This window comes from Nematolebias whitei, chromosome 6, assembly GCF_014905685.2.
Source record: "Nematolebias whitei isolate Nwh7 chromosome 6, NemWhi1, whole genome shotgun sequence".
Lineage (NCBI taxonomy): Eukaryota > Metazoa > Chordata > Actinopteri > Cyprinodontiformes > Rivulidae > Nematolebias > Nematolebias whitei.
In genome coordinates, this window is record NC_056503.1 from 28,100,354 (window position 1) to 28,120,199 (window position 19,846).

The 19,846-nt window shown below is 39.0% G+C and overlaps 1 protein-coding gene across 1 annotated transcript in view; it reads right to left on the reverse strand.

Moving 5' to 3' along the window:
• Nucleotides 1-19,846, reverse strand: part of limk1a (LIM domain kinase 1a) — a 71,327-nt gene that overhangs the window by 16,718 nt on the left and 34,763 nt on the right. The window contains exon 3 of the mRNA XM_037677494.1: nucleotides 12,844-12,982. Within this exon, the coding sequence (XP_037533422.1) occupies nucleotides 12,844-12,982 (139 nt within the window). The remainder of the gene's footprint in view (nucleotides 1-12,843; nucleotides 12,983-19,846) is intronic.

Sequence of the window (19,846 nt, forward strand, 5' to 3'; positions counted from 1 at the left end):
CTAATAGTTTTTAAAGACTTGATACCAACCTTTAGAAATCAGGGCAGTAGTTGACCAGTAAAGTCATGTATTCATGTTAAATGTTTTTTGGACAAATGTTCTAAATGTAAATTAGACATCTGACAGACACAGTTACAACCAAACCAAACCCCTGCCATGAATGATACCCCCATCGCTGAAAGCATATTGACACTGGTGTTATCAAGGTTAACAACCTCTGCCTGCCTTTTAATCATCTTAGTGATACTGATTATTTTAAAAATGAACAAAAATGTATACTATCAGCCAAGTAAGTAATTGATCAACCTCTAAATTAGAATAAAACAAAATGTTACAGCAACTAAAAAGGATATATAGTCAAGCTCTTGTGTACATATATTCAAATATAGTCAAAATGTTTATATTCTTAATAACATCTATTGCCAATAGCAATACTTTTTGTCACACATGTTGTAATGAAGGTATATTCTTTTTATTTATTTATTTTTGTTCTTTTTATGTAAAAAAACAATTCAGAGTCTCATGTCCAAAACTTGCCCTGTGATAACTGCTGACCCTGTCGTCACTAGAAGCTGGTTCTGGAGGACCATCAGAATGTCCAGATATTAATAGACCATCTGGTGCACACGCAGTACTTCCTGCTGGTCGTCATGATAACGTGATGGAGATAGACTGCAGGGCTTCTCGACTAAATGTGATTTAGTTACAGTGTGAGGTGCATTAGAAACCGGATAACACAGTGAAATCCACACTGCAGGCAACATCCAGGTTAAAGGTCAACAAGCTGATGACACAAGTATGGCAGTCTGAGGGGGCTGATTATTTACAAATGTGGTGTTTGTCATTGTTTCCAGTGCTCAAATATACAAAAAATATACTGAATTGAACATAAGAATGTATTAAAAGTTCATCATTGTTCAATGGATTAACAATCTGGACATTTTTCCCTCCTTATTTGACAGATTTAGGAGGAGAGAGACTTGATCATTTGGGATCAAATTGACCAGTGGTTCCCAAAGTTGGGGTAGGCACCCCAGCATGGTTCATGAAACACATAAGCTTCCTCTTCTTTCAGTTTTTCCCTCTTCAGGAGTCACCACAGCAAGTCATCCTCCTCCATGTCACTCTGTCCTCTGCATCCACTGTCCTCACCGCAACTACCTTCATGTCCTCTCTAACTGCATATATCTCCTCTTTGGCCTTCATATTTGTCTTTTTCCTGGCAGCTGCATTTCTAACATCCTTCTACCAATATACCCACTGTCCCTCCTCTAGACATGTCTAAACCATCTCAGTCTGGTCTCTCTAACTTTATCTCCCAGTTGCTCAAACTGTGCTGTACCTCTGATGATCTCATTCCTGATCTTATCCATCCTTGTCACTCCTAAGGAGAACCTCATCTTCATTTCTGCCACTTCCAGTCCTTTCTCCTGTCTTTTTGTCAATGCCACTGTCTCCAGACCATACAATATAGCTGGTCTCACCACTGTCTTGTAAACTTCTCCTTTGACCTTTGCTGACACCTTTTTGTCACAAATCACTCCTGAAACTTTTCTCCATCCACTCCATCGTGCCTGGACTATCTTCACCTCTTTACCACACATCCCATTTTCCTGGACAGTGGACCCAAGTACTTGAAGTCCTGCACCTTTGTGACCTCTGCTCCTGGTAGCCTAGTTGCTCCACTTGCCTCCCTCTCATTCACATTCATTCAGATCTGAAGCTCTCGACCTTGACCTCACTAAGTGACTTTAAACATCTGCTAAGTTCCTGAGAAAAAACAATGCAGACATGTTCCTGTTTTTAGTTTTCTACATCGCCTTACAATCTAGCTGTGTTTTTTTTGGTTACATTTTATTTTAAGTACCATTTTATTTTCACTTGTTATTCTTAATTTGTACACATCCTTTATGACTGTCTATTGTTGTTATCATTCTTTGTTATAATCAGGCCTCTCTTGTAAATGAGTCCCCGAGGATCAATGGGATCAACCTGTATAAATAAAGGTTGAATGAATTCACACATGTTTTCATCATAATTGCTACAAATAACATTTACAATAGTCCAAAATTAATAAAGAATAGTATTGCAATTGGTATGACTGTTTGCCATCATATTCATGTTTAATAGAATTTTTAACCTACCGGTAGTTTGTTCTCCTAAACCAATATTTGGGCTCACAAGCCTCTGCCAAAATTATTTTGTGGCTCTACAGCTGAAAAGTTTGGGAACCACTGGGAACCACTAAAGAAGAAGAGAAGAGGTAAAAACATTGGTGTTTGATGTTGAAGACGGGTAAGTTTGATTGAGTTTCACACTTTAGTTTTACTTCTCCTTTGCACATACTATTATTTAGTTGTTGTTGTTTGGCCTAAAAATAAAACCTCGTGTAAATTAAATATAAATGATTTTAACCTACAAAAGAACTGACCTGTGATGGTCTACTAGGGAGACCTGTTGATAACTTCCTGTTTCAGTAACTTGTTCTTCTTCCTACCTCAGTTACATTTCAGGGATTTTAAAAATAAAATTTCCCGTCTTGCATTAGTTTTTCTTCCTCATTTCATTTATTTTACTTGTAATGTATTCCCCTTTCAGCTGCAAGATTTTCTTTGAACATTGAGTCAGGGCTAACACAAGATTATTATGTATTCTTTCTTTCTGGTCTTGCGTTTTGGTTTCATCTTGTTTGTGTTGCTCGGACTCGGGACCTGTCTGTCTTGTGTTCTCCATCTGTATTTTCCTGTCAGACATGATAAACAATCTCCAGCACTAACCATCTTGTCAGGTTTGACTAATAACAAGCATAGGTTTTATTTGAAAATGTTTTTAGCTTTCACTGCAATATCCTGAACTCAACCCTTAAGATGTAACTGAAAACATTTTTTCTGTCTATCCTACCAAGAGGAGGAGTTACTGTATATCTTAAATATTTTAATAAAAGTATTACATCTCACCTGTGTTTTCTTGGCATATGACGACAAACACTGCTGGATTACAAAACTCACCTTAGGTCCTACCTACAGGTCTGATTACAGGCACGTTTAGGCTTTAGTTTGCAGAACCCAGTCAGGTATTTTGGCTTGTTCTTTTAAAGAATGAATAAGGTACATTTAATTAACTTATAAAGACTAAAAATAAAAGTCGAGCTTTATTGAACTGCGATCTTGCTGCTCGAGTTTCAGAGTCAGATCGCAGAAACCATAAAATCTTCCATTCTTCTCTAAGTTTAGAGAACGGACCACTTGTTCAGACCAGGAAAGAAAACCTTGATTAGTTACTTCTTGTTCATTAAGGTGGGTAGCTGAATAACATTCTGCCTTTCTGTAAAAACATGTCTAAAATTAAAGTGGAAGGTTTCTGCTCTGAGGTAAGAAGTGAAACCATGCGGCCCACAGCTACACCTCTGGGGGGATTTCAGCCTACAGAGGATGCAGTTGTCGTCAGTGTTTCCAAACCAAAACAAGGAAATGTTAAGTGTCTAAATATTGTTACATGAAGGCCACTGTCATGTGAAAGTTTCTGACAGAAGCGTTAAAAACAGAAATAGAAATGAGTGTGAGTTTGAGCTCCCACACAGAAGTTCCGTTCTTAGTACAGCGAGAGACCCTTTGATTGCAAAAACTCAAATCAATATGTCGCTCAAGGGAAAAATGTCGCCCACCTCTGACTTAGGTTGGTAAATGGTAAATAGACTGTACTTATACAGCACTTTTCTATCGTATCAAGACACTCACAGCTCTTTACACTACAATCTGTGTCCTCATTAACCCATTCACTCTACTAGATCTACACAAAGAATAATCAGTGCTTTATCACATTCATACATAGATGGGACACACATCGGAGGCAATGAGGAGTTTAGTGTCTTGCCCAGGGATACTTAAGCATGTGACTGCTGGTGGAGTCGAACCCCCAACTCTTGCATTGGAGTACGACTGCTCTAACCACTCATTTGCAGCTTTTTGGATGTGAATGATCTCCTGGAAACAATGTTGACTGTAAAAACGCTACACATTCACACGGTAATGCCGCGACCCCAATCTCTGTTTTGACAACGCTACAAAAGGAGCTGAGCAAGCTGTAGTATTCATGCCAGGTCACTGGGAGGCGCTGTGATTTATTTGTCTATTTTTTTTGTATTTCAACAACACACAAATGTGCACAGACACTTCGGTCTAGAAAATGAGAACAGTTACAGCCAGTATGGTGAATACATGAACATTTGTTTGGACTGATGGCGTTACTTTATGTGACAAATAAATTCAAAAATTAAAAAGATTTAGGAAAATGTAGACTGGGAGTCTTGTCGGCCGTAGTGCGCAAGGACGTCAGCGTTCAGGTAAACTGTGGTTTCCCATGAAGCGATCCAAAGAGTTTTGAAACACACCCACTCTGCATCCTGGAAATAAAATGTTTTTGGTGTCTGAGAGTCTGATCTCTGTTGTCGTGTAGACATGCAGTCAAAATGCAACAGAGTTGTTTTTATTTCACTTTAAGACAGCGCTGTACAAACTGAGTCTTATAGAGACGAAACAATCAGGAGGCATTTACAAGAAACAGCATGCTGATTATTTTTTACACTCGGTTAAACCAATGGGAAAATATTTGGGACTTTCCATTGGTTTAGCGACCGTCTTACTGTTAACCACAAGTGTGGTGACAATATATGAATTACTTGTGGCTTCGTTTGCTACGCAGTTAAAAATGAAGCCACAATGATAGTGTTGCTCTAATTTCAGTTTTTACACCAACATGTTTTTATGAGTTATCCGATGAGATATGTGTAATATCATTAACTTTGCAGTGAATAAAGACAAACGTGTGACCATGTGAAACAGAAGAGGTAGTTTATCACATGATGTAATTCCACAATATTTTTGGGGTTTTCAGGAGGGAACATAGCATGCCTTGAAATTCCCTAAGCACTTGCTTTCACAAGAACATTTTGGATTTTACCTTTAACTGTTTCAGTACATTTTGTATCTCAGAAACAAAAATGAAATAAAGAAACAAACGTGTTTCCTAAGTTTTACCACAAAAACAAATAATTATCTGACTCAAGGCTCAGTGTTGGAGGAGTAACATGATGAAAGTGCACAAAGATGCACATTATGAACCACTTAAGTCATGTGAAAACACCTGATTATCTCACTATGACCTTAAAGTGCGGGTGGCAGTGGGTGAGAACACATCTGATGATTTGATAGATATGAGCAAAAAAAGCTGCTGTTGTGGGAGTAGTTTTGCTATGACAACAAAGCATCAACTTTAGCACAGACGGCAACATATTTGTAAAACTAGGGAGTATAAGCAGTAGAAGCATTCCTGTTTCTACAGTGATTCATTTCCAAGCAACTTCCCTAAACTTTTAATTTTATACATTTCCTAAATAATTTCATCACTTCTTTAAGTGCTTTATCAAATAGTTAAGCTACTCCCGACAAGAACAACACTCACGCGTGACTCCTCAGTCCAGGACCGAGACATGTTCTGGCCATCGGTCCATTCAGAAGACACACCGTGTGGGGTCGGAGACGGCCTAAACTCTGGTGCACCTCCATGATGCAGAGTGAGGTAGTAACAGAGTCGAGCCGGCCAATGTGTGGAAAAAATAAAAAAAATAAAACCTGCAGTGCAGTGGCTCAGTAACATGATGAACTGATAACAATAGTGTGAGACTGCCTACTTGTGGGATTAAACAACATATTTATTACCAGGGGGAATATTGATAATGACGCACAGCAACTTTGTTGTTATCTAACATTAAATCAGGTCCTCTGGACGGATTCTTCTTTGTTGAAATGTTTGTCTTTGATCCAAAAGACTTCTTCAGTCTGATATATAGCACCTTATCATAGTGGATCAACCAGTTTGCTGCTGACAGCCAGAACTAACTATTCACATATAAAAGGAGGACTTTTACCTGGATTATTGAGCATGAATCAGAAACTTTGCAGTTAGTTTTCAAGTCAACTCAATTCAGTTTATTTATATAGCGCCAAGCCACAACAGAAGTCATCTCTGGGCACTGAACAGAAACATTCATATATAAATTATATTTAACATTTAACATTATTTATCTGAGGAGCACACTACTCAGTTTAACTCCATCACAGAACTCTCATATTGAACAAGCATGAAGGCGACAGTGGAAAGGAAAAACTCCCTCATGAGGAAGAAACCTTTAGCAGAACAAGGCTCAGGACAAGCGGCCATCTGCTTCAACTGGCTGGGTTTGGGAGGAATAGCTACACAATGGCAGGTCAAAAATCACATGTTATGATAGAAATAGTATCAAATGAAAACTATAAAATTTTAGCAAATCATTTAAGGAAATGTGGTCAATTTGTCCACCTGCTCGAGATAAGAAAGGTCTGCTGCACAGAAAAACACATTCCATATAAAACTCACATAAAATCCACAAAAAGACAACACACCCTACCGCACATACACACAAAAGTACAGGGAAAACCTATTTTGTGAACAGCCAAGGTTTACCAAATGTGCTGCAACCATACGTGTTCTACCAGATTGTGTAGGTCGTAGGTTATCATCCTTTGTAATCGTATCAGTAAGCCCAACAAGCTTTAAATTCACAAAAGTATTTTTAAGGCAGCATGCATGAACACTGACCACATATAGTTTGTTTAAAAAAAAAAAGTTGTCATGACTTTGTGTTTAACTCTTTAATAAAAAAATACTGACTATTTGAAATGTTTGCAGAGCACTATATAGAGCACACAGAGATAAAATGAAATTATTAATGGCTTTGGGTTTGATGCATTAAATAAACATTCTGTCATTAGATAATATCATTTTGCTGTTGCTACATACAGGAAGCATAAAGATCTGTAAAATAAAGTTTATACAGCAAAAGATAATCTTCTCTAAAGCTCTAATATCTCCGATCGAAGGCTGGCTCCGCTCCCATCGGCTGGATCTCAGCACCGAGCTGTTTGAGGAAAGGTTGACAGACTCTAAGCTAAATGTGGAGATGGTTGAGATTACTGCAGGCTCATCTGTCACCCAGAGATGTCATGGACAGACACAAGGAAAGAGGGATTATAGGAATGAAAATTAGATTACACCTCAACACCTGGAACATAAACAAGTCAAAGGTAGTAAATAATTGAGAACAACTTTTCTGGCTGAATTACTTCCAGCTGACTCAGTGCTGACACTGATGATGAAGACTGACACACCGAGGCAACACAGAGACTGTCCACTCCACACAATGTTCACGTCTGAGACAGAATACTCTGCTGGAACAATGACACCAACCAAAAGGTGACTCTTTACTCAAATCAACATAGACAATGTTACAACAAAAATGGGAATTAGTCAAATGGAAAGCATCATTGAACACTTGGACTTTCAAAGTAAGAAAACATTGTTTAAAGAATTTGTCAAGAACAAATTTACAGAATCTGCTGCAAGAGAAACAAATAAATTTGACAAAAGTAAAATGCACCAAATTTGAACCAATTAGCTTAAAAGTAACAGGATTTGAATCTGGATTAGACTGGACTGGACTGTGTTGAAACAAAATTAAAGAATATAGCACCAATTTTTTCCATATAGCGCCTTAAAATTACGTGTGAATTTGAGATTCGTTAATAAACTCAACAGAATTGCTAATAAAATGCTCCAAGAAAAGAAAAGTTTCAACATCTAGAGCTCAAAGATGAATAGGAAAATTAAAATTTCCTAAAGAATGAAGGAGTAGGAGTTTGCATGTTCTCTCCGTGCATATCTGAGTTTTTCTCCCAGTACTCCAGTTTCCTCCCACAGACCAAAAACATGCATGTTAGACTGACTGGTAACTTTAAATTGTCTCTAGGTGTGAGTGAGAAAGTGAATGGTTGTTTGTCTCTATGTGTCCCTGTGATGGACTGGAGACCTGTCCAAGGTGTCCCATGCCTCTCGCACAGTAACTGCTGGATATGGGCACCAGTGAGCCCCGTGACCCAAAAAGGAAGAAGCGGGTAAAGATAATGGAAGGATGGATGTTCAAAATGTTCAAAATCTTTCTGGCATTTATTTGAACCCAGTAAAGAGGAATCCAAGACAACTGAAGACTCTAGCATGACTGAGATGAAACAAATACATTTCCATGTTCTTGACTCGTTATTCTGAAAAAAGTTTTAGACAAAAAAAGAAAGAAACAAACAAACAAACAAAAAAAAAATCCCTGAAATCATTGACGCCTCCTGGCTGCATTGCAACATCCAGTTTTGAACTGCGCAATTCTGGGAAAAACCTTCACTTTTTTTTTCTCCAAAAATGCAGAAAAAAGTTTTCCTCATTTCACTGCAGTAAACATCAGAGTTGCACAATAATCTCAAATTCATCATCATCGCTTTCAGTGAGCTCAATATCAGCACCTCTAAGAACTTCTTGGACTGTGATTAAGCAAAGGTCATTATATTTTAAATACAACGTGTTCATGTTCTACATACCATCCATCCATCCATCCATCCATCCATCCATCCATCCATCCATTTTCTTCCACTTATCCGGGGTCAGATTGCAGGGGGTAGCAGCCTAAGTAGGGAGTCCCATAGACTTCCCTCTCCCCAGCCACTTGGGTCACCTCCTCCGAGGGAATCCCAAGGTGTTCCCAGGCCAGCCGAGAAACACAGTCCCTCCAGCGTGTCCTGGATCTTCCTCTGGGCCTCCTCCCAGTGGGACGTGTCTGGAACACAACACCAGGGAGGCGTCCAGGAGGCATCCTAACCAGATGCCAGAGCCACCTCAAATGGCTCCTCTTGACGTGGAGAAGCAGCGGCTCTACTCTGAGTCCCTCCCAGATGCCTGAGCTTCTCACTATATCTCTAAGGGAGAGGCCAGGCACCCTGCGGAGAAAATTCATTTCGGCCGCTTGTATCCGTGATCTCATTCTTTCGGTCACAACACAAAGCTCATGACCATAGATGAGGATAGGAACGTAGAACGACAGGTAAATCGAGAGTTTCGCCTTTTGACTCTTGACTTGATTCTACATAGAAATAGACAGCGGTATGAGAGAACAGTAGTAAGAATTGTCGCCTCTCAGCAGTAAGGTCGTAGGATAGCCTCCTGGCTGATCTGTGCAGAGTTTGCACATTCACCTTGTGCACTCCTGGGTTTTCTCCAGGTACTCCAGTTTCCTCCCACAGAGCAAAATCATGCATGTTAGATTAACTGGTAACTAAACTGTCCCTATGTGTGAGTGAGAGTACGAATGGTTGTTTGTCTTGTTTGTCTCCATGTGTCCCTGTGATGGACTGGACCTGTCCAGGGGTGTCCCCAACTTCTTGCACAGTGTCTGCTGGAGATAGACACCAGCTCTTTGTGACCCAAAAAGGAGAAGTGATTAAAAGAAAACAGATGGATGGATGGATATATTTGGCTAATCCAATAAACCTTGTAGATAGATAACGACAGAAGAAAAAGTGAGGGGTAAAATGTGGGTTCATCACAATGGATATCACCATCAGAAAATTAAACAATAACATTACACTTAGCAAGTTTTTCTATTATCAGGTAGTCCTCGTAAACATAAAATCTCTATGACGGAAAAAAACTAAGCTGCAAACAAAGTACTGTCTCCAAACAGCTAAATGAGTAAGACTCAGTTTGTATGGTGGACACTGTAGAAGCAAAGGTGATGAAATCCTATGAAGCTCTGGTTGGCTGACCGTCAGGTGAAAATCTGTCCACAGACTCTGACTCATCTCGGCATCAGCGAGCTCACAGTGTTTTCACAGACTAACAGCCTGTTTTTAGACACAGCAGCATCAGTGACTTTAAAAATAGGATTGTGTCTCAATGCTGATCTGCACAAGTGTCAGAGTGACTGTGCAGAAAGAAGCAGATGCCTGACCTTGGTCTGATTGTCTACGGGTTAATACGGTTTATACGGCCATCTTGGCATTCAAGCCTGACGGGCTGACTGATCTCAAATTTGCTAAAGTGCAGCGGCGGAGAAAGTCAGTCAGCTCGTTTGCACAGTCAGAGGGGCTATAAACCAGAGGAGGAGCAACCTCTCTGCCTAATCCACTTTAGAGTTTCATTACTGAGATTGCAGTGATCTGTCAGGAGGCAGAGTACATGATAACACTAACATCAAACCGAAAGATGCAAGGAAGGCCAAGGAGCTGACAGATTTTAGATAATTGTTGATGTGACATGAGGCAGACTGCAGGACTGAATCTCACAAGAAGCAAATGTGTCGGACTTAATTTTTTTATGTGCAAATAATGAGGCAGCTTTAAACTTTGACCTTTTTTCTAACCATCAGTGAATCATTGATTTATTTAACTGTCTGGCTTTTAGAGGGGCGATTTATTCTCTCAGCTAAACACTAAACGTTTTGTAACGATCATAGATCGCTTCATTGAAATATGTTATAAAACGTAAACATCAATTTCACAGTGCCAATAATATGTCTTCAATAAAAGCATAAACTGCACGTTAAGTGCTCATTATTACATACAGCACAAACAGAGGCTGGGAAAACATTTTACTGCTTTAAATTTAAAATTTGGTTTGGGAACACTTCTGTTTATATTTTTATCACTCAAATTAGATATGGGGCGTTTCCATAAAACATTCACATCGTTCCTCACCCAGCTCAAATTATTTTCAGACATTCTGATATCAAGACTTACAACCATATCTAAAGAAGGTCACACAAACAAAGTTAAGATGACCAAATATTGATGCTTATTGTTGCCAGTGGAAACCAAGGTGGTCCGGGTTGGGAGGAGTCTTTTCCTCGAGTGGAGGAGTTCAAGCATCAAGTGTTCATAAGTGATGGTAGAATAGTGCAGGAAATGGAGCGGCGGATCAGGTTCTCCTGCTCAATAATGAGGCTGTTGCTTCAGTTGGTTGTGGTGAAGAAAAAATCGAGTCAAATGCAAAGCTCTCTATTTACAGGTCAGGTTACATTCCAACCCTCACTTATGGTCATGAGGTTTGGATCCTGACTGAAAGAACAACTTCCTGGTGACAAGAGGCTAAAATGAACTTCCTTCAAAAGAAGGCTGAGCTCAGCCTTGGAGACGGGAGAGGAGTTCTGTTCTTGGGAAGCTTATAATAGAGCTGCTGCTCCTCTGCGTCGAATGGTTGAGGGAGCTTGAACATCTGATTAGGCTCCTTACAGGATGCCTCCATTACGAGGTTTTCCGGGCAGATCCACTAGAAAGAGGCCATTTTTATTTGCATGTAATTTGTACAGATGAGTTTTGATGCATATCTTTTTTGGTGTCATTTTTATGGGAAATATTTTTGTTCTTAACACTAAACGATCACATTGTTAAAAGTTGGAAGCTGTTGGTGGCGTGCCCTTTTGCTGCGTGACAGTTTCAGAGGGCAGGAGCTACATACGAAACCACCAACAACCACACTTGTGTTTTTCTGTAACAGTGATGTGCAGAAAGAAATAAAGATCTTGAGGCTGAGTTCCTGAGTGACGTCCATCATTTCGCTGGAGTCGACCCAAAGTAGAGGGGGTTACGTATGACCCATAACCCACAGGAGGGATTAGGTATGTATTATAGATCCTCTCTGCCCTGGGAACACATGAGGACCCCCCAGGAGGAGCTGGAGATAGTTGCTTGGGAGAGGGATGTCTATGTTTCTCTCCTGGACTTGTTGGTTCTGCAACCCAACCACAGATAAATGGTGGAAGATGGAGAGTCAGAGGAAGTGGTACACGCCATGACATTGTGTATCTTTTCTTTCAAAACAGACAGGCTGATATGTTGCAGAGAAAATACAATCATTTGCAGAACAGTTCAACGTCAACATTAATTAGCTCCTTTCACATGGGTACATTAAATCAGTCTTTTTTTTATTGCTAGTTCCTGTTCAGTGTCTGTCTCCAGTGCTCAATGGGCTACAGGCGGGCACACCTTGAACTGGTCTCCAGTCCATCACAGGGCCACATAGAGACAAACGACTATTCACTCTCACTCACACCCAGAGCAAATTCATGCATGCACGGAGAACATACAAACTCTGTGCAGAAAGGCCCCAGCCAGGAGTCAAACCTTCTTTCTGTGAGACAACAATACTAATCAACTGTTCCACACTTTCAAACAGATTTAAATGAACAATGACCAGGACAGATTAAATATTTTGTAAGAAAATAATTTCAAAAGTTTTACTCTGTTTATGGTTTGCTTCATGTTTCTTTACTTCAAACTTTTAAACCCTAAAAGTATTCCATAGTTGGCTACAAGCTACAAATGCACACACGGCCTCCACAAATGCCTTCCAGTCATCTTAGCAGCAACAAGTTTACCTGCAGCCTCCTGGAAACAGAAATAAAATACTATCTAACAAAAACGGCAAAGATCTGTGCTGCTGCTGACAGAAAACCAAGACTTCAAGACAAATGTTATATTTCCCCACACTGACATCTAATATTGAACCTTTTCTTCAAGCTTTGAATGACTGCGATTCAATCTCCAATCCAAAGATAGACGCAACTTTCTTCTTACGTTATCTTGTCTTCCTAATAATGCAGCGCCGCTTATCAGTGGGAGGACAGTGTTTTTGTTTATGTGCAGCAGAGACTACATTTACTATGCAAATGATCCTCTCCTCTGTCACAACAACAGCTCGGACTTTCACTGGTGGTCTGTAAAATAACCCGACAGAGCAGCTGTAGGTATGAGGATCACTTTCAGGCCTGACACTGATCCTGCGAGCGTCCACACAGTAACAAGACTCAGGTGTGTGCGTAAGTCGGAGCGTCTCCGTGAGCTCCAGGATGTAACTCAAGTTTTATCAGCAAACAAAGAGCCATCGGTGGGGTCGCTGAGAGACGAGTCCGCTCACAGGTCCTCTTACCATGATGAGGCCGGTGGTGATGGGGTCGTTGCAGCCGTGGCACAGCTCCCCGAACTTGGCCCAGTAATCATTCTTGCAGTAAAGCCGCCCATCCTTCTCATAATACCAGTGAGACAGAGAGGCCCCGCACTCATAACACCTGAGAGATAGAATAAAAACAATCATTATTATAATAAACTACTGAAGAAGTCATTTGGATGAAAGAAGAAACGTTTCTACATTTTTTTTGTTTTTGGAACGTCCAGAGGACCTGACTTAACGTTTCTAGATAAATTATTATAGTAATTTTTCATGAAGATAAAAACATGTTAAAGATCCAGAGATGTTTTTCCTGGACTGGAATTGAACAGGGAATGCAATAAAACCTAAATGTTTTTGGAACAAGATAGTCCAGTGGGTAGGAGTTACACTGGTTATAGGAACAGAAGTAGTTTTTTTTTTTTTATTGTCCGAGACAGCGCAGTGTTGGATCCTGGTGAGCAGAGAGAGCAATTTTATCCACCACCAGGTGCAATGGCTGAGCCAAGGGGTGGCCAGTGGTGGTCTTGGCCCCCATAGAATAATCTTTGGCCACTCCAATCATTTGAGAAAACTATACTTTTAAGTTATATAAAAACTGACAAGAATTTTAGAAAGGATTTTACACACACATATGCACACACACACACACGTGTGTGTGTGTGTGTGTGCGAGCGTGCGCGTTTTTGTTTCAGGTTACCTTGTAGGGACCAATTTTACAAAAAATCATGCACTGTGGGAACCAAAGCCAGGTCCCCATAAAGAGAAGGATCGTTGGGGGGGTTAGGTTTAGGACTAAGGTGTGAATTGCGTATGGGTCAAGCCCCCAGTATACTCCTGCGTACGTCCGTATGCGGAGGTAATGGTGAGAAATGAAAGAATTTGTCATGAGCAAATTAAACTCAGGTCCAGCGTGGCTGCGGGAGGCTTTTATTTTCACTTGTTTAAGGGGCCGAGATGGTGTAGAGGCAGGACAGCCGGCTTGGGACCCGAGAGTCCCAGGTTCGATCCCCAGTCACTGCACATCACGTGGCGTCTCTGGGCAGCACGTCTAATCCCCAAAATGTCCCCCGGGCGCTTTCAATAGCTGCCCACTGCACCACCTGGTGGTGGATGGGTTAAATGCAGAGACTAATTTCGCCATTGTATGGAAACATACAGTGCTGACATTGTGATGACATTATTATTATTATTAAAAAAAAGTGTGCATTCTTTATGATTGTCTATTGTTGTTTTTGTTATTCACTATTGTCATCACTCTTTGTTAAAATCAGGTCTCTCTTGTAAATGAGTCCCTGAGGTGCAGCGGGATTAACCTGTATAAATAAAGGTTGAATAAAAATTTCCCATTTCCCCTTTTTGCCCGTGATGGGGGACAAAAACAGAGATGCAGAGATTGTTTCAAAATGTGTGGTTTGACCAGTGACTGGTAATAACGATGTACTATTATTTCCAGTCTTTGAACACACCAAAGCTAAGTGACTGTTTGTACAAACAGCTGTCTTTGGTTTGGGAACTTTTACTAAGTGAAAATAAATAAATAAATAAATAAATACATAAAAAATAAAGCGTATAGACTCTTGAAGAAACGCATATCACTTTCATGCCAGAGATTTCAACTAAAATAATCTCGTACTGAGATAAGTTGTAGCTCGCATTTGGAGTCGATATTGTGGCTGATTTTCAGCTGTTACTAAAAAAACATTTTAATTCACTATCTGTATATAAACACTTCTGGTTGGTAAGACCGATTATCTGTGGCAGCCATCTTAAATCTAGTCGACTCCAAAAGTTATTCAGTTATAGAAGAAGATCTAATGATTACTTTCTCAGAGTTTCGTTAAAATCTGTGTGGTACTTCATGAGATATTTTGCTAACAGACAGTGTTGACTTCAACGGGTAATCCCAAACTTTTAAGGAAAGCTCAAAGACGGTGTTAGTGCTCAGAGTAAGCGTGATGAATAACTCTCAGCTACTGCTACACCTCTGTACACATTTTAGGGACCAGAACATGAATTTTTCTCTCTCGCAACAGTTCAGACGTCCAAGATCTTAAGAAGTAAACATGAAATTAGGTTATTATTATGTTGGCAGAAGATAATATTGTGCCTCACTGCTGTAGACTGTAATTCAGCACTCATAATGACACCCTGCAGAGCCACAAATTACAGTTTTCATGGTGGTTTCTCATCCTCAATTTTCAAGTCTTATTGATCCAACAGATAAAAGTGATAGCACCAAAAATAACAGCTACAACTGCACAGCACGGAAACACAGAGAAACGTAAAAAAAAAATCTGTAGTCAAACACGACTGGCATCACCATCACCGTCTGAAACTAATTTAGGTAAGTGGTTTAAATTTCATGGCAGTGGCTGTCTATTGTGTATTCACACGAGTCAAATCCTAAGATGAACCTGCAGAGAAGCCTCGTCAGCACTCAGTGAAGCAAAGGTTCACCTCTTACGGATATTTATTTTATTTTAACTCGTTTCTACTGAGACATGAGTACTGTACAAACATTAAATCCATTTAAGAGAAATAAAAATGCAGCGTTAATTGTTAATTTTAATGCTGATTTTATTTCAGTCTTATTGTTGGCAATTGTTTAATAGTCTTTCTTCAGATGGGAAAGCGTTACTTATATATCAACTGTTATCACCTTTTAAATAATCAGCATCAGTCTCTGGAAAAGCTTGATTTCACAACAAATCTAAACTATTTATATAAAACCTCTATTCTAAAAAAGGTCTGGATGTCAAACACACTTTATTCACAGTGGAACATAGCAAGCAAATGTTCAAACTAAGAATTGTACATTTTTAGGGAAAAATAAGGCCATTTTGACGTTAATGGCAGCAACACATGTAAAAAAGATGGGACAGGGTCATGATTCAAATGTGAATCTTCATTTAACTACAGTCTGCAAACATCTAGGTCCAGGAACTGAGGAGTTAGTAACGTTTTGAGAGGGGATTTTTATTCCATTCTTGTCTGATGCAGGGTTCCAGTTGTTGTTTTGGGTCATCTTTGATAGGATTTTCTTGTTTCATATATAAATTGTTTTCTGCTGGTGAGAAGTTTGGACTGCAGGGAAGACAGTTCAGTTCTGATGTAATGAATGCAGTATGTAGTTCAGCACCGTCTTGTTAAAATATGCAAGACGTTCCATGAAAAAGACAAATTGAACATGGTCACGGGGTACGGAGGACACGGCATCTGTGGTTTCCAAACTGAATGTCAAAGTTTGATTCGTCTGAGCACAGAACAGTTTTCCACTTTGCTTCTATTCATTTTAAATGAGCTTTTGGTCCAAAGAAGACGCCAGCGTTTCTGAACAATGTCAATATTTAGAGCTTTAACTTGCATTTGTGGATGTCAAGGTGAACAGTGTTTACAGAAAATGACTTGTGGAACTGTTCTTGAACTCATCCAGTGATGGCCAGAACAAATTCAGACCCGAGAGTGCCTAAAGATCACAACCATGAACCTTCAGCCTTCATCCTTTGCACAGATACTCCAGAATCTTTTTTTTGTTTTGTTGATATTTTGAAATAAAGATAATGGTGTCAATGTCTTCCCATTGTTTTATTAAGGAACATTATTCTAAAATTGTTTCCCCAAGATTTTGCAGACGGGTGAACCACTTAAATTTTTCACATCTGATAGATGCAGCCTCTGTTAAATGCTCTTTTATATCCAGTCTTTTTACTGAGATAATAAAAATTACCCTGATTAGCTGCTAAATGCTCTTCCAGCTGATTCTTACATTTACAGCCTTTTGTTTCCCCAGTTCCAATGTTTTTGACATGTGTTGCTGCTGTCAAACTCAAATTTACTTTATTTTTCCCTGAAAACTGCATTTATTTAGTTTAAACATTTGATATGTGCGTTACGTTCAATTGTAATAAAATATGGGTTTGTGAGATTAGCAAATCATTGCATTTTGTTTTTAGAAAAGTTTTACTCAACAGCTTAAATTTTTTGTGCATTATGATGCAATTTTCTCATAGAAGCTGTTGACAAACATCAAGCAGCACAAAAATATATATTTTTTGAAACTGCCTTAAAATATGACGGAGCTTTAGGGCCACGCTAAGAAAAAAAAAATTAAAAGCCATAAAATTATGAGAATAAAGTCGTACGAGACTTTTTTTTTTTCAGCTTTCATTTATTTATTTATTTTTTCTACGAGTCGGCTCCACAACGTGACCTGTCAATCAATCCAGTAGGCGTGTCAGTAAATGACTAATCTGAAGCTAAATGCTCCTCACCTGCAGAGAGCTGGAGCGTACCACCTTACTGTAAGCAGGTTCAAAGTCCTGATGCTGATAATAATCTGATGCTGATGTGCTAATGGATTAACTATCTTTTTATTTGAAAAGTCAATACCAAAGTATAACTTAAAAAAAAAAAAAAAAACTTTATTTTACCAGGAAAAAATCTATTGAGATTATTAATCTCTTTTACACGGATAACCTGGACAAACATAACAAGATGCTCAACATTTTCCATTTTACCACAGTTAAAATGCAGTAAACCTGCTTTATCGTGTCGGAGTTCGGATAATATTACGACTCAATTAGCTTCAGATTGGTCATTTGCTGACACGCCTACTGGATTGATTGACAGGTTGCGTTGTGGATTCAACTCGTGGAAAAAAATAAATAAATAAAGGAGAGCTGTAAAAAAAAAAAAAGTCTCGTATGACTTTATGCTCGTAATTTTATGGCTTTTAATTTTTTTTCTTAGCGTGGCCCTAAAGCTCCGTTGTATTATAAAAACAAACTCCTAACATGGTCAATTTCCAGTTTATTTGGGAGAACTAATACATTTGAATCAAAATTTAAAAAAAGATATGTAGTTTTCCAGATGCAAGGCAGCAACACAAAGGTCTCTGATTTTGTGAAAATGTAATTTTCAAATTCCGGGTTCTTTATTGTCATGTAGAACATAAGGTGGGACAAAATTGTTTACACAGGGTCCCAGTTACATCCAACAACAGGAAGAATACAAATCGTAAAAGAAACAGTAACAAGAGTTTAAGATATAAATTAACAAATGCGCTAAACTAAGAATACAAAAAAAAGCACTGAACTACAGCAGCACGAACGAGTCTGTGTGAGTAGATGAGTACGAATAAATACAGCAGCATGAAATAATCAGCAGCACAAGATCAGCAGCATGGATAATCAGCAGCACATATCATCAATCAAAGTGGCATTACAGTGATTTGGCATTACATTTTTGCTGCTGAACTGCGACTCAATTAAAACGCCCCACCACCTTTACTGGCTGAGCCGACAAAATATTGTACTTTGAGTTGTAACTGAGGAGTCAGACTCATACTGAGTCCTAAAGATGAGGCCTGGTGTAGATCTGTATCTGGACTGGTTCAGTCAAACTGGTGCGGCAGCCTGATACACATCAGCTGTGAAATGACGTCCCCATGATACACACACAGACAAAACAGTGACAAAGACTGTACACAAATGCACAACCTTCACGTTCACAATGCAAATATCCAGACAGTTTGATGCTGGTTTGAATTCCAAAATAAAACAGATGAATAAAGTTAGTTCCCGGTAACTGATAGACAACAAGAGAAACAAGGATAAAATCTCATCTGATAAGGAAGGATGTGGTAAAAACCTCCAGGAAAAACAAAACAAGCAAGGGAAAAAAAAGGAAGCAAACCAGTCTCGCTGGAAATATAAGCACGTTTGTCCATAAATGAGTCAAAATATATGCTAATCCCTGTTAACATACACATCCGTGCACTTGTGAGTGCACTGCTGACATGTTTTAAAGCTTGTTTATAATCTGACTAAATCTGTTTGTCTAACATCCATGACTAAGTGAGTGTCTCTGGTTCTTCCCAGCGGAGCTCCCCTCCCATCAAACAGCCGTCTGACCTCGAGCTCCACTCAGAGCAGCTTAAAAGCACGTCTGAAAACCATCAAAATGTGACAAAGGTTCACAAACTGGAGCACCGAAACACTCTTCATCCACCACTGCTTCCCGATAAACTCCGAACGCCATGGAAGGCAGGCAGTCATGTAATTGTTAGTTGTTATTTTTTATTCTTTTTATTTTTTAGCAAAATAGATAGTTTTTCTTTAACAACAACAATAAAATAAAAAATAAAAAAACGTTCAAAAATGAACCGTAAGTACATTTACAACTGATTACCTTTTGGAATCAACCCAATTTAAGATAGCTACCACAATCAACTAATTTTAGGAAACACAAAATGGTAATAAGTCAGCTAACTTTACACATACTGGGCTAAAGCTTGGCGTGATGACACTTTGAGCTCTTTACTAATACAGTTTTAATTTAAACCTTTGACCTTACTGTTGGCATCAACTCCGTCTGTCTCTAAGCAAAATAAACAAACAAACAAAAAATCACAAATTTATTCACAGTTTAGTCAGCAAACTATACCAACTTTAAATGACCAAATACAAGCTACAATTGTTCACGACTTACCAAGAGGTATGTTGTACTGTAATGTATGCTATAAACAGTTTGTTCCCTCTGAAACCTTACAAAAATGTAGTGAACCAGCTATGTGCCGGACCATGATCTTACTGAACTGTTACCTCTAAATGCTACTTGTCTTTTCCACATTTAAACAGGAGGTGTTTCAATTTGAGTTCAAATTTGGCTTTCGTCTTCAATTATTTTAACTTTTGTTTTAAGTGAAGAATCAAGGTTCTTTATTGTCATTCACATGACATGTGGTACATGAGGTGGAACAAAATTGTGTACTCAAAGTCCCAGTTACATCCAAAAATAGAAAAAAATATAAAGTATAAAAAGAAACAGTATACAAGGATCTAAGATATACGCTTAACACAATGTAAAATAATACAGTATACAGTAGTCCCTTGTTTATCACAGGAGTTTCCATTCTCAGCCCCCCACGATAAGTGAAAAACCGCAAAGTAGGAATGTTGCACCGTATGAAGTTGTTAATTTT